Source organism: Lepidochelys kempii, chromosome 2, assembly GCF_965140265.1.
Source record: "Lepidochelys kempii isolate rLepKem1 chromosome 2, rLepKem1.hap2, whole genome shotgun sequence".
Lineage (NCBI taxonomy): Eukaryota > Metazoa > Chordata > Testudines > Cheloniidae > Lepidochelys > Lepidochelys kempii.
Window position 1 is genome coordinate 120024142 of NC_133257.1, and position 14972 is coordinate 120039113.

The 14972-nt window shown below is 35.7% G+C and overlaps 1 protein-coding gene across 4 annotated transcripts in view; it reads right to left on the reverse strand.

Moving 5' to 3' along the window:
* The window catches only part of EXOC2 (exocyst complex component 2), a 188565-nt gene that overhangs the window by 57331 nt on the left and 116262 nt on the right, over positions 1-14972 (reverse strand). For all 4 annotated transcript variants that reach the window (XR_012157344.1, XM_073332187.1, XM_073332186.1 and 1 more), the window contains exons 17-22: positions 12265-12326; positions 9163-9243; positions 7859-7918; positions 6791-6852; positions 5443-5509; positions 2803-2919 (exon numbers count right to left, since the gene is read on the reverse strand). Coding sequence is in view for 3 of the 4 variants with exons in the window: in XM_073332187.1 (XP_073188288.1) it covers positions 2803-2919; positions 5443-5509; positions 6791-6852; positions 7859-7918; positions 9163-9243; positions 12265-12326 (449 nt within the window). In the remaining variant the exon portion in view is untranslated. The remainder of the gene's footprint in view (positions 1-2802; positions 2920-5442; positions 5510-6790; positions 6853-7858; positions 7919-9162; positions 9244-12264; positions 12327-14972) is intronic.

A 14972-nucleotide genomic window follows, 5' to 3' on the forward strand; every position in this document is an offset into this window, starting at 1 on the left:
TTTTAAACACTGTTGTTTTCTACACTGGCTACCAAATGAACTCTTAGAAGGATAATCTAACTATCCATCTAGGTACTAATATGGCCCTGATGATCACCCTATGAACATCTATATAATGACCGTGCTGAGTCAGACCAATGATCCATCTAACCCAGCATCCTGTCTTCTTCAGTGGCCAGGGCCTTACTCTTCGGAAGGAATGAGTAGAACAGGGCAATTATTGGATAATTCATCCCTTCTCAGCCAGTCCCAGCTTCTGGCAATCAGAGGTTCAGGGACACCAAAAGAACAGGGTTGTGTTCCTGACCATCTTGGCTTTAGACTTTGACGAACCTATCCTCCCTGAACTTACCTAATTCTTTTTTCAACCCAATTATACTTTTAGCCTTTACATTATCTCTTAGCAACAAATTCCACAGGTTGACTACGCGTTGTGTGAAGAAATACTTTGTTATGTTTGTTTCAAATCTAGGGCCTATTAATTTCATCAGGTGACCTCTGGTTCTTGTGCTGTGAAGGGATACATTACACTTCTCTATTCACTTTTTCCACACTATTCATGATTTTATAGACCACTATCATAACCCCCTTCAGTCATCTCTATTCTAAAGTAATCTTTTTGATCTCTCCTCACATAGAAGCTGTTCTATATCCCTAATAATTTTTGTTGCCCTTCTCTATACCTTTTCCAATTCTAATATATCTTTTCTGAGATGAGACAACTAGAACTGCACACAATATTCAAGGTGTGGGTGTACAATGGAGTTATATAGTGGCATTGTGATATTTTCTCTCTTATTATCCATCCCTTTCCTAACATTCTGTTCGCTTTTTTGACTCCTGTGCACATCGACCCAATGTTTTCAGAGAACTATCTATGATGATTCTAAGAACTCTTTCTTGAATGGTAAACGCTAATTTAGAACCCATAATTTTATATGAATAGTTGGGATTATTTTTTCCAAAGTGAATTACTTTGCACTTATCAACATTAAATTTCATCTGCCATATTGTTGCCCAGTGACCCAATTTTGTGAAAATATTCACAATCAGCTTTGGAACTAATTGTCTTCAGTAATTTTGTATTGTCTACAATTTTGCTACCTCTTTGTTTACCCCCTTTTCGAGATCATTTATGAATACATTGAACAGCACAGGTCCCAGTTCAGATCATCAGGGGACCCCAATATATACCTCTTTCCATTGTAAAAACTCATCATTTAATCCTACCCTTTTTCTTCTACTTTTAACCAGTTACTGACCCATAAGAGGGCCTTCCTTATTATCACAACTGCTTACTTTACTTAAGAATCTCTGCTGTGGGACCTTGCCAAAGGTTTTCTGAAAGTCCAAGTACACTTCATCAACTGGATCACCTTTGTCCACACATTGTTGTTGACCGCCCTTAAAGAATTCTAATAGATTGTGAGGCAGGATTTCCCTTTTCAAAAGCTGTGTTGACTCTTCCCCATCATATTGTGTTCATCATTGTGTCTGATAAGTCTGTTCTTTACTATAGTTTTAGCCAGTTTGCTTGGTACTGAAGTTACACTTACTGGTCTGTAATTGCCAGGATCACTCCTAGAGCTTTTTTAAAATATCAGTGTTACATTAGCTATCTTCCAGTCACCTGCTACAGAGGCCGATTTAAGCAATGAGTTACATACCACAGTTATCAGTTCTGCAATTTCACATCTGAGTTCCTTCAAAACACTTGGGCGAATACCATCTGCTACTATATATACCATCTAGTACTGTATACATGTACTGTATATATAGTACTGCATTGTCCATGGTCATTAAAGGGTTAATATAGATTTTAAATTGTTCAGTTACTTCAATATTTGAATTTTGTTCTTTATAAAAATTTTAAAAAAAGAACAATACTTTGATGTGGCTGTTCAGGATCAATTGCTGAATATATAATGGGCACCTCATTTGCCTACATAGTCACCACACTACCAGTACCTAACTCAGCACTTTATTAAGCATTTCAGTATAGTTGAGCGTGAAGGGAGAAATCTAGAGCAATTCTGTATACTATACTAACAATGCAAATAATTTCAAACCCCATTTGAATGATATTCAAAATTATTCCAGCCACAAAAGTTCAAACACATTCACTGGAACAGCTATGAGAGTTCATTGTGTAGTAGAAGCATCAGTTTGTAGAGAAATACTCTGTACTGGAAGAGATAACATTTTACTTTCAAACAACAAACATTTCTGGAAATAAACCAACTATATGGCCATAAAGATTCTAAGTCATAACATTTCTCATAAAAAATGATTAATCATTACAAAAAGGCAGGAAAATGAGACATCTATTGCCGCCCACCTTGACATTTTCGTTCTTTGAAAAAAAAAAATCCCTGATCTAGTTTATGAACAAGAGCTGTCAAGTGGTAGAGATTACTAGATTATTTAATCTATCAAATGTATTTTGAGATTATGATCTTTTTATTCTTTGCATCAAGAAAACACAGTGACATTAAAAAGCTTTACTCAGAAATCAGATAAACATAGCCTATGAATATACAAGTCTTTAACAAGTGCTCACATTTGCTACACTATTCATTTAAACCACACACAAACACACAGACATATTAATTATTATTATTATAATTATTGCTTTTTAAATTGATGCTTAAAATCTCATTCACTTGTAGGAGGGTTAAATAATATTTATTCTGGTTGATTGTACTAATTCTTAATTTAATACCTGTGACAAGGGAAAAAAAACCTCCCCCCCACAAAGTAATGATAGATCTGTAGCAATTTCATTTTAATATTCTTGCTTACTTGAGTTATTTTTTCAACTCCTTGGAAGCTATGTTTCTCAAAGTGTTCAGCTATATTTATGAAAGTATGACGTTCCAGATAGCAGCAATTACTGAGTACAATTAAAAGCCTTTGCTCCTAAATCAAGAGATGTTTTAAGGAAGAAAAATGAACAGTAATTAGGAAATATCAGGGATAACTGTGCATTATTATGTTTATACATATTTTGATCATGGAAAATGTTTTGTCCACTTGAATGACAACAGTCATATGATAAGCATGCTGATAAATAAAATATAGCTAACAAATAGTTTTGTAAACAAAATCCTAAGAACTGGTTAACTGGATGCAATGATTCAATAAGGGCACTTTTTCTTATGGGCTTTGTTGTCTGAAAGTATTCACTGGAATAATTGTGACTAATACAGATCTGTGATTCAGCTCCCATTCCAAAAATTAAGCCACAAACAGCTTTCCAAGAAGTGGTTTCTGCATTTTACTGTTTTTTTCTAGTAACCTGTTAAAAATGATGACCACCATAAAATAAAACCAAAATCTTCACTTTCATATGAAACTGGCTGAAGAATTCAGTTTTAACACTCAAGCAAAGGAAGCAAAACAGATATTAAACAAATGCATTCCCATCCTCCAAATTAAACTAAATCAAAGACTTACAGAACTCAAAATCATTTCTGCATATAATTTGAAACATTGTAAGTCATCTCTGCTCTCCAATTATTTTGTTTTAAAAATCAAATATGGTTCAAAACAGATATTGAATTAGGTTATATCAAGACTGTTGGTCCATGAGACTGGTGCAACAATAGGTTACCTGGGAGAGAGGCAAGATCTAGTTTTTCTCAGGAGGTAATTGGTTGACAGGAATTCCCAAATTATAAACTCAGCTCTGGCGGTGACTTTTTGTGCAACTGTGTGCAAGTCACTTAAATTCCTCAGTTTCCCTACCTGGAAAATACTTTCCTACCTCAGAAGAGAGTTCAGGACGATCATTTGCAAAGTGCTTTAAAAATGAAAACTTTCTGAGGATAAAAGAAAAGGAGTACTTGTGACACCTTAGAGACTAACCAATTTATTTGAGCATAAGCTTTCGTGAGCTACAGCTCACTTCATCGGATACATCTTTTTGTGAATACAGACTAACACGGCTGTTACTCTGAAACCTTTCTGAGGATAAATTACCATAGTGAGGTGTGAAGGAAGTCAATATCTTATTAAGAATGAGATCTGCAATTCCTGATAAATTCCCAGCTGTCTTACCAACCAGTAATGAACTACAATGACTCGTGTAATAAATGTGTACCCATTAATCTGCCTACTACTTGAATTAATTTACCATTATTTGTATATACAATATTCAACACAAACAGTCAAAATACAATGAAAAATCCTAGGCTGGTCACTTAATACTCTCTACTCCATAATACTCAGCTACTCCATTTGTAAATGGGGAATAATAACCCTTATTGATACTTGTATATTGATACTTGTAGTGTTTTGAAATCTACAGATTAAAACTCTTTTAAGTGCCAAATATAGAAATTAATACTCTTTCCTACTTTTGTTTATTAATATCTCATTTGAAGCTTCAAAATAATTCTTAACCAAATTTATTTTTCCATTGTATAAGCCATATGGGTGGTCAAAAATATTGGGTTACTGGCAATGATTTTTTTGCTGAAAAAGCACCGAACCATTTGTTTGGAAGGGAAAAACCCTCAAAACGTTACACGGACTTCAACAACATAGGAAAATAAAATAGGTTGATAAAAGTTAATTAACATTCACACAGTACTTGGAGAATTAGAATGATATAAGGACTAAATTATTATTAAATTTCAGAATTTAGAACTCTGGGTCTAATCCTACAAGTCTTTTCTTACTAATTGCAGTTAGACTACTCATGAAAGTAAGGGATATAGGTTGGGCCCTTAAACGTTTCTAAATTCTTCAGGAAATAGATTATTAAAAACATAATAAGAGCTTCAAATTCATTCTTTGAGGGGCATAACTTTATATGTTTCAGTAGCCCTTGTGCTGGGGGTATGTACTCTTTGGGAATGCATTAGTTCAAATAACTGGGACAAAAAAATGCAACATTAGGAATTTTATGGAAAAGCAACTTTTTCTAGTCTCTCATGCACCACAACACATTCTACTATAAGGAAGATGACTTACCAAAGCAAACTATATTATTTTACACATTTATCTCTATGTTCTAAAAATAAATAAATGAAATTTAATTACCTGTCTGACGGATACAGATATTCGCACTTGAGTTTTAACTAAACATCAAGGGCCAGACCCTGAACTGGTATAAATTAGTGCTACCTTCATTGACGTCAATAGAGCTACACCAGTTTATACCCATTGAGGACCTGGCTGCAACAGTTATGTTTTTAAATAAAATTCATGAGTAAGAATCTGTAGGAAATATGCTGAATACCCAACAATCCAAAGCTCGAGATACCATTATATTAGCTTTTCTGATAACCATGCAGTTAGTAAAGTTTTATATTATTTTGTAAAAAGTGACTTAGGAAAACACAAATGCATTACAAAAGACACACAGTAAAAGATAAAAGCCTTATTCAACATTTAATTTTACCCCAATAAGACATTTTAACTAGAAGCCACACTTACGGAAGATAAATTAGAGTCTTCATGAATGCTTCCAAATAAATCAGGAGATGAAATGTCAACTGAAAGACTGAAAATATTTTGAAAAAAAGTGAATTGGAGAGTATTCTTTTTACTCTAAGCATTTACAAATCAGCTATGATGCGTGCTTGCTGGAGAACAACATTTCTATTTCTCAACAACTTTCGAGGTTTTGACATGAGAACAAGGTTCCAAATGGAACAAAACCAAAACCTTTCAAACATATTTGCAAAATTGAATTGGGTTTAAATTCCATTTTTTTAAATAAAAAATATCTGGTCTTCAATTTGGGTCTCTCCCCCTGAGAGTCAGTCAGCCCACCTTGGACCTCAGAGACCTTCTTGTCAAAAATCTCATCAAAATCAATATGGTTTTGATGAAAAATATTTAGTCGAAAATGTTCTGACCGGCTGTAGTGCTGGGTTCAGCTGAAAAGACTATAGAAAAAGTTGGAGTGCTGTGTCACAGCATCTCATACCATGGAACAGAAGGCAGAATGAGCTGTAGAGCTTTTCTAAATCACCCACAAACTGATCAAGAGCTTTGGGAACAGGTACTGCCATTCCAGCAATCATGTTGGGGCGGGGCGGAAGGTGGAGTCGCACCTTTCTGCACTTTCTTTGATTTACAATAAAATAGTTTCTGTTTACTACTTTTATACACCAAATAAAGGTAAACCAAGTAAAGAGAAAAACAAAGGTGGTCTTTCAGGATACAGAAATTGAGGTTCTTATGACTCCTCAGAGCTCTGAAATTAGTGGTTGATGGAATAAAAGCAAAATTGTCAACAATTTAGTAGATATGTTGATAGGAGTTATGAACATGCCAAAGACAGAGGGCAAAGCAAGGAAAATACCATTCCCCATTGGTAGATGTTATTCAATGGCAGTGGCAACTTCTTTCATATAAACTGCTTGGAAGCTATAGCTGTGACAAAAACCACCAGGCACAGATACTAACATTAGAACAAAAAATGGGCTAGTTTGGTGTAACAGTTACAACCTTTAGAAAGATGATTCTCTTTGGGAATCAAACAGAGGGATTTTGAATAAGCTAGCTTTCATTAAGCACTACAATAGCTACTAAGAAAATAACTTTTTAATATTCATCATATTTTATTATCTTATTCAAATCTGTATTTCATTTTTTTTGGTATAAAAACATTCTATTTGGCTCCATGGCATTTTTGGTCAAAGCCAAAATTGTTCACAAAAGGTATTTATTACATATACCTCAAGAATACTGGTGAGGAAAACCTTGTAGTAAAAACCAGACAATTTTATGCTGAAATTTGCAACTTCAAATATTCCAACTGTGTTATTTTACTTACTGTGTGGTATCTGCATCACCATCAGGCTTGGTGCTCAGTTGTTCCAGACAATCAATAAAAACCTATCAAATAATAATAAAAAAAAATCTGAATTTTCCATCAGAGCTGAACTACTGGTACAAAACCTGCAAAATATTTTAATTTTTCTTAACTGAATTTTTAACTGCAGCTCATCTAAGCAGAATAATCACAAATACCCCAATTTTCTTACACCTCAAAAAACTGAAAACAGTAGCATTTTAAATTAAGCCAGGCAATGTTTTCATGATCTTGTCAGCCTTTATTTTCCTGTGGAAAAAAAGATCTGTGCTATTTCTTTGTACTATCTGTCATCTTGCTAAATGACCTCCCAAATCAGAGGACTGGGGGTCCACTGGTTTACAAGGAACATATCTTTAATGGCTTTAAAGTGCTTCAACAGAGTCCCCAAAGCAAACATCTCTTAAGCACCACTACGCATCATTTCTTTGGTCTGATTTGTGAGATTTCACTTGATAACACAATACAAACAATTGTTAAAACTGATGGGTGCTGCTTTATTATCTTAAAAAAAATTCTGAGTTATTAGTTATACATTTAAAATATTACCTCAAAAATTCGTTGCAAAGAGCACTGGTTTCTAATATGAAACTAAGGGCCAGATCCTCAGCTGTAAACTGGCATAGCTCCACTGACTGCAACGGAACTATGCCAATTTATTCCAGCTCAGGAGCTTGCCCTTAGTTTCGTATTAGAAACCGGTGCTCTTTGCAACCAAATTTTAAGTTAATCTTTTACTATATAATTAATAACCCAGAAAATGCTTGAAGTTAAGCTAATGCATCAGGTATATGCTTGAAGCGTTTAGTTTCTCTGATGAATTAGGGCCTTAGAAACCCCAGGAACCATTAAGCATCATTACCCTTAAGAGTTACTGTAATTTGAAGTTAAGATAACACTTATGTCTCGATGATCTGAATTAAACAGTATCTGACATCTTATCACCTTTTATTACTTTTTGGGGAGCAATGAATACAATATAAGCCCTTAATCACTCATTTATGATCCCCAATTCCAGTTTAAAATTACCTGCATGATACCAATGCTTAGCTGGCACACATCCTCCTGTGTTTTATGTTGCTGGAAAACCTGAAGGAACAACCATATAACTTCAGTGGAATAGCTTCAGAAGGCCTTCTTCCAAAGGAAGTGAGGAAAGGGAAGAGTTATAAATATCAAAGCTAGTTTCTCTGTATACACTGCTCTTGTGAGACTCCCCAGGGAATGAAGAGTGGCTGGTAGAACAAATCCTATGTACAAACACAATGGATAGGGCGTGTGGGCATCCTATAGTGAAGGGGAAACACAATGATGGGAACAATACTGGCACGTGATGCTAGCTGGAATTCCAGTTCTCCATACCATGAAAGTGAAACTGTGATTAAAAAAGGGTGGGAGAAAGAATAAGTGAGTGGAAGGGAAAGTAATAGCTAGATTTCCTTCATCCTGTATGTCACAGAAACTAAAAAGGGTGGGAGAAAGAATAAGTGAGTGGAAGGGAAAGTAATAGCTAGATTTCCTTCATCCTGTATGTCACAGAAACTTGGAGAAAAAGGATTGTAGCAACGTGTAGGATGGGGGAAACCTAGTGAAGCTCAAGAGAAAACAGAGAACTGGGCGATAGTAGAAGCTCTTGGGACTTCTCAAGATCATCTTTGTTAGCATGTGAAATTCATCTCATGGGGAGGGATTAATTGTGAAGTAATATCCTCTTTTGGGTTCTTCTGGGGAACCCTCATTGGGGGAATAGGATACCTTTGTTGTACATGGGACAAAGAAGGAGAGAGCAACAGCACCCAATCCTATGAGATGCTAAGCATCTGCTGAAGAATGCTCTTATGTCTTTCTGAAGTCAATGGAATCAGGTCCCGAAGGCAGTAAACAAATGGGGATAACGCTATCATGTGGCATACTGGAGTAGGGAAAACAAAGGGTTGAGTTATGTCCCAAATAAAGTCTAGTTGTGATATGTATTTATAACTGGCTCTCCAGGGTACCTACACCATAAGATCATACCTGCTGCCATTTGAAAGCTACAGGTCACAGCCTTTCATATAAAAAAATTACATTTAAGTACAGTTCACTTTTTGCCCCCAAATCTGAGTGCAATTTGAAAACTGACTGAATATTGCAAGGGCTTTTTTTTTTGGTCAAAGAGCAGAAAAAATATTGTGAAGCTTGAGTAATTTCTTAATTCATTTTATAACAGCCTCTCTGTATTATTCACAAACACTAATAATACATAATGAAAACATATTTATACAGTAATTGCTTTTAAATGTAATAACAATTTACATACAAGGAAAGAAAAAAAAGTACATAGCAAGACTTACACTGGCTTCTCCAGGTTTGCAGTCCAGAACACTCTTGAGTGACTGCAAGGAATGCACAATGCATTGTTCAAACTGGGATGGCTGAAAGTAAAAAGATTTTTGAATTCCTAAATGAATGTGCAATGTATGCTATACAAACTACTAATATACACATTTTTTTTTACAGTAATGGAGAAGATACTCATTTTTTACTGATCCAATATGGAAAACCCCCCCCTACAAATTTCATGATACATATACTACAGAAAGCCCTTGTTTTAATGATGTACTTTCATACTGAAGCAAACAAAAATAATTACACAGATCAATTTCCTTTGTAAGTATGTGAATGAGGGGTTCTTGCATGGTTTCTTCGCCTTAAGCCTGCAGTGAACTTCTTATACCTTGTTTGTGATTGCACAGATGGCTACTCAGGAAAAGTCTGGGGGTAAAATCCTGGCCCCATTGTAGTCAATAGCAGAAGTCCTATTGACTAACAGGGCCAGGATTTAAATTTAATAGGGTCATTCTAGGGCATCACAAATTCACCATTATGATTTCACTATCATGAAATCAACAACAACAACTAGTGGTGGATTGGTTTGGAAGTCAGGCAACCTTGTCTATTCAGAAATTGCTTCATGTATAAATCTAGATGCAAATGAATTGGTAGCATTATCCCTGTTAGCCAATCTCCCCTTATCCCCCTCTCTTGCTCGATATTGTGCCACTCTGGTTTGAGACCACCTGATGGCACTGGGGGGAAATTGTGTTTCCCGAGGGGAACATGAAAGTGAGAAAGCTATCTCCATCCTAGAAAAAGGGACAGCAATCCAGTTGATTTGGCTCAAAAATGGGAGCCAGAAACTTCGAAGTTCAACTCCTCATTCTGCCCTTTACCCTTTGTGTAGCTTAGGGTAAGTCACTTCACTTCCGTTTCCCTAACCTAGGACATCAGGATAACACTTATCCACCTCACATATGTGTCATGAAGATTGATTCATGTCTGTAGAGCAATTTGAAATCTAAAGCACTGTGCTAAAATGCTATTTATTCATTTTTAGAACAAAGCTCCTGAAGGCATACAGCAGAGAAAGAGAGCTAAATTGGCAGAAAAAGGGTTTCAGTGGAAAAGTAAAATGCTGCTCCTTTCATTTTTGTTCTCATGTAGATTTTTATTGCCTGCAAAGAAAATAATAAAGCTTCTCTGTACATTAACCGTTGTGCATTACAGACCCCATGGCTGTAGGTTTCTGACAACAGTATCCCAAAACATGTTTTAACAGCTGTATAAATATCAAGCATGTTAATAACTAATTTTCTTGCATGCATTTTATACATATAGTTTAAGCTTAAGCTGTCTCCAAAGGCCCTCTCTGGCCTTGTTTACCCTCAGAAATTTTGCTACGGTTTCCTATCATTACAACAACTGATTCAGATCCACCAATGGTGGCAACAATGGGATTATTCATATAAACAAGGCATTAGCAGTTGCCAATATTTTAAGCACCATGTCATGCTCTGAGCAGGATTAGATGACACCATACTTAAGATGGTGGCAGCTCCCTAAAGACCCACAGACACTAGCAATCCTCCCACTGTTTCTGCTGCTGGCAGAGCTAAACTGGTGGGAAATTTTTGCAAAAAATCCTAGGGTAGCGATAGCTTTGGAGCACAGTAAAGAAGCACTAATAAGGTTTTTTTTTTTTTTTTTTTTTTTTAGAATTATTAGTTCTACAAAAGAATGACCATGTATGTAAATCTGGATGGAAGAAGGAAATGGGGCACTGGTCTGGACTGAAATGACCAGAGAACGTTGCAATTGAGAATGAAACCCAGAAATCAGGACTCCCAGTACTCTATTTTAATAACCAGACAACACTCCTTCCAACATTATGTATATCTGGAATGCTTCACACCCTCCTACTCAACTTAATTCAAATGTATTTATAGTAACAAACAAGCACAACTTCAGGCGGATGGCCTACCGAGTACTGTCTTATATAATACATCTTAATCCTCCCACAGCCATTTCTGCTTTCTCAGATTGTTTTTAAGTCATGCCTACAATGTGCTTGTCATCTTTTAGCCATTAGTCATTACTATTTCTTTCCCGAAAGCACCTCACTAATTTATTTGAATATGGTTTCAAGTCATTTATTGTTTGTCTGTGAGCAACCTCCTAAATTAGTTGGCTCTCAGTTAAATTTCTCATTATACCAGAAAAGCAACTTTTTATATGTACTATAGTCCAGCTTCCATGGTAACGAACCCACTAAGTTATGAAGCACTGTGACGTGGACCGAACTTGTCACAACCTGAGAAAAAAACCTCTGTATTTTAGCAGAACATCCATAGCTAAAAAAGAAACTTTTTTTTAAAAAAATCTCAACACAACCTTACTAAGGAAGGTCAGTAAAAACTTTATGGGGACACATTAACCCACCCCAACCCTCTCAATTTATATACATACTAGCCTCTTCTCCATGTCCTTCTTTACATTCTACTCATATTAAAGGACCGACTCTAGCAAAGCTTTACTCACATGAGTAATCCTTACTCATGTTAGTAGTCCACTGACATAAATTGCTACTCACATAAATAAAGATTATTCACATATGGCTGTGCAGCACTGGGACCGAAGACACTGCTTTTGAAAACTCCATCTATAAGCTGAAATTTATCTAGTTTTTAAAAAACTACTTTGGACTGTGCTTATGCTGACTAACACATGTAAGAAAATCCACCAGCAGAAAAATAACTCTTGAAAGAGGGAAAAGATGAAAGAAGAGAAAAAGTAGCTTTTGAATTTGTGATAGGATTTATACCACCATGAATATTTGAGAAAGTGAGCAGACAGAGGGCAGAAAGAATTCACTTAGGAGTATAATCTGTCCTCCATCTAAATTCTAACTCACTTTAGATGGGAACTGATTAGTTTTATTTTGTACCATAATTTAATTCTTTTATAAATACATATGCACACATGTGTAAATATAAGTAAATGTATACTATGCTGCAAAACTTTTAACATTAATGAAAAGAAAAATGAAATTTACACAAGTCATGTTTACACCACATGCACAAAAAATGGGTGCCCGGAAACACACAAAGTGTACCCACCAGAGATGTTAAGCCTTCATTATCAATCACCCAGTCTTCCTTTTCAGCTAACCTCTTCACATCTGTAAAAAGAAAAGGTGTTAAAATGCTAGGTTTCATTATAAAAAACTCCTTGAACTTCACAAGAGAGAAAACCACAGGCACCTTAGTGTGATGAATAGGCATACAAGTACATTGGCCATACTTAAAAGATTTCAGCCACTTTTCAAATGACTAAGAATGGCACACACACATAGTTTGCTGCTGCTTTCTCCTTCAGAAGTAAAATGTATGGTGCATGGCAATAGTTGCATAAAGCCCACCTTTTACTGGAAAGCCTGAGGTTAAAGAAATACTGTTACAATCCTCTGTTTTAAAAAAATGGATATATCATGGCTGCGTACCCACCCATAATATAGGCATTATATTTGGGAATTTAAATGCATGTTTGTTTTATTATTCCTTGCTCAATGCAGTTAAAAAAAACAAACCATTAAGTACATAACTTAATCGGAGATCAGGACAAGTATTAAGACTCACATAATTACATTAAATATTTATAATATGTTTGGTTTGAGAGTTTTCAATCAGGATCAGGACTCCATTGTGCTAGGTGTTGCTCAAACATATATGAAAAATCCATCCAGGCTCTGGAGAGCTTATAAGAAGCAAGTGACATAAGAAGGGTAGGAAAGGGGAGAGGAAGAAGAGGAGTATAACGATCAGTTATGTACAGTTTAGGTACTTATATGCATTTGCAGGTTGCCCCATTTACCCTTCAACCTAGTCATCATTAATTGGTAGATTTGATTGATTGATTGATTGATATTATGGCAGAGAAGCATCTTGAAGTACATTCATAGCACTATACTATGCAAAAGTAGCAACTTGTTACCAACAGATCTTCTCCAGAATCTGCCAACTTTATATTTTGTTTTTGATGGTTTATTCCCTTCAGACCTTCAGCTCCAACTCAGATATAAAGGTGGGACCTGAATTACATTCCTTCTTATTCATCATCAAAAGAACTGATTACTAAATTCCAGTCAGTTACACTTGTACAAGCCTCACTGCCTTATTTGGCATTAGCATAATTTAGTTTGCATGACCTTTATTGCCAGTGATGATGCATAAGAAGGAAAGAAACCAGCTTGACTATCAGGTCCCAGGCTGAGTTTACAAGGCTGTCAACTAGAAAAACCCTCTTCCATTTACTTGTAAATTGAACACGTTTATCGTTGAACGACAATAAGCATCCCACAGAACGACAATAAGCATCCCACAGTCATTTCCAGTTTGACAAAACCTCATTCCAGCAAAAATCTATTTGTAAAATAACCACAGGCTGTATCCCTGAAAATAAGAGCTGCAATACAAGGTAAAATTATCTTCAAAACTGAATTTTTTAAACCATTAGATTACTGTTTAAATTGCATTTACCGCTGAAATTTTGTTTGCAGGTCAATAACAAAATAATGTACAGCTTAGTGCTATGACACAGCTTATATAAGAAGAGAACCCCATTACCACTGTACCATGTGGACACATTCTGTCCAAAAAAATTAAATTTTTTAAATTATAGAATAGAAAATTAAGCAGCACTGTAAAAGCACTTTCGTCCACGAAGATGAATAAACTAAAAATTATTCACACAAAGACGAGGCACAGCATAATCAAGCAAGAAAATTTCAGTGTTGTAGTTAATGTTCTTTCTTTAATGCAGATGCATCAGTGGAATAAAATTATGATTGGCATGAAATAGAAATAGGTCTTTTTAATGCATATTGCAAAAGAGGGAACTGAATTACATTGCTTCTTGTGCACCTTCAAAAGAATTGTTTATTAAATTCCAGTCAATTACACTTGTACAAACCTCACTGTCTAATTTGGCATTAGCATAATTTAGTTTGCATGACCTCTATTGCCAGTGATGATGCATGAGAAAGAAGAAACCAGCTTGATTCTCAGACCCCAGGTTGAGTTTACAGGGCTGATGATTAGAAAAACAAATAGATTAAAGCCATTACATCGAATAAATAGGATTGGTTTTCTTTTTACAAGAATATGAAGGAATAATCAATGAATGCATGACAAGGGAAGTGTTCTAGTTGGATTTCATGGGCACTAAATGGACAGTTAGTGTGAGCTAACAAATAAGGGCAACAATGTGAATGTAGCATGAGAAATCAAGAGTTAGTTAAGGGCCGTAAATGATCATCAATATTTGAAAAATATTCTGAAAATGGAAAAGATTATACAGTATAAATATCAGATATGATTATTGCTGTTCTTTTCAGAGAGGTCCAGATTCAGTAAAGCACTGAAGCACATGCCTAACTTTAAGCAAGTGAGTAGTTCCACTCACTTCTCACATAGGATTACTCATGTTCCTAAAGTTAGGCTTAAGTATCTTGGTGAAAAAATGGTTACTCACCCTTTTTGCAACTATTGTTCTTCGAGATGTGTTGCTCATATCTATTCCAATTAGGTGTTTGCGCGTGCTGTGTGCGTGACTGTCGGAAACTTTTCTCTAGCAGGTACCCATCAGGCTGTCTGTGGAGGCCCCTGGAGTGGAGCCGATATGGCGCTCTATATACGACCCTGCTGGCCTGACCCCCCTTCAGTTCCTTCTTGCCGGCAACTCCGACAGAGGGGAAAGGTGTGGGGGAATGGAATAGATATGAGCAACACATCTCGAATAACAACAGTTACAAAAACGGAGAGTGACT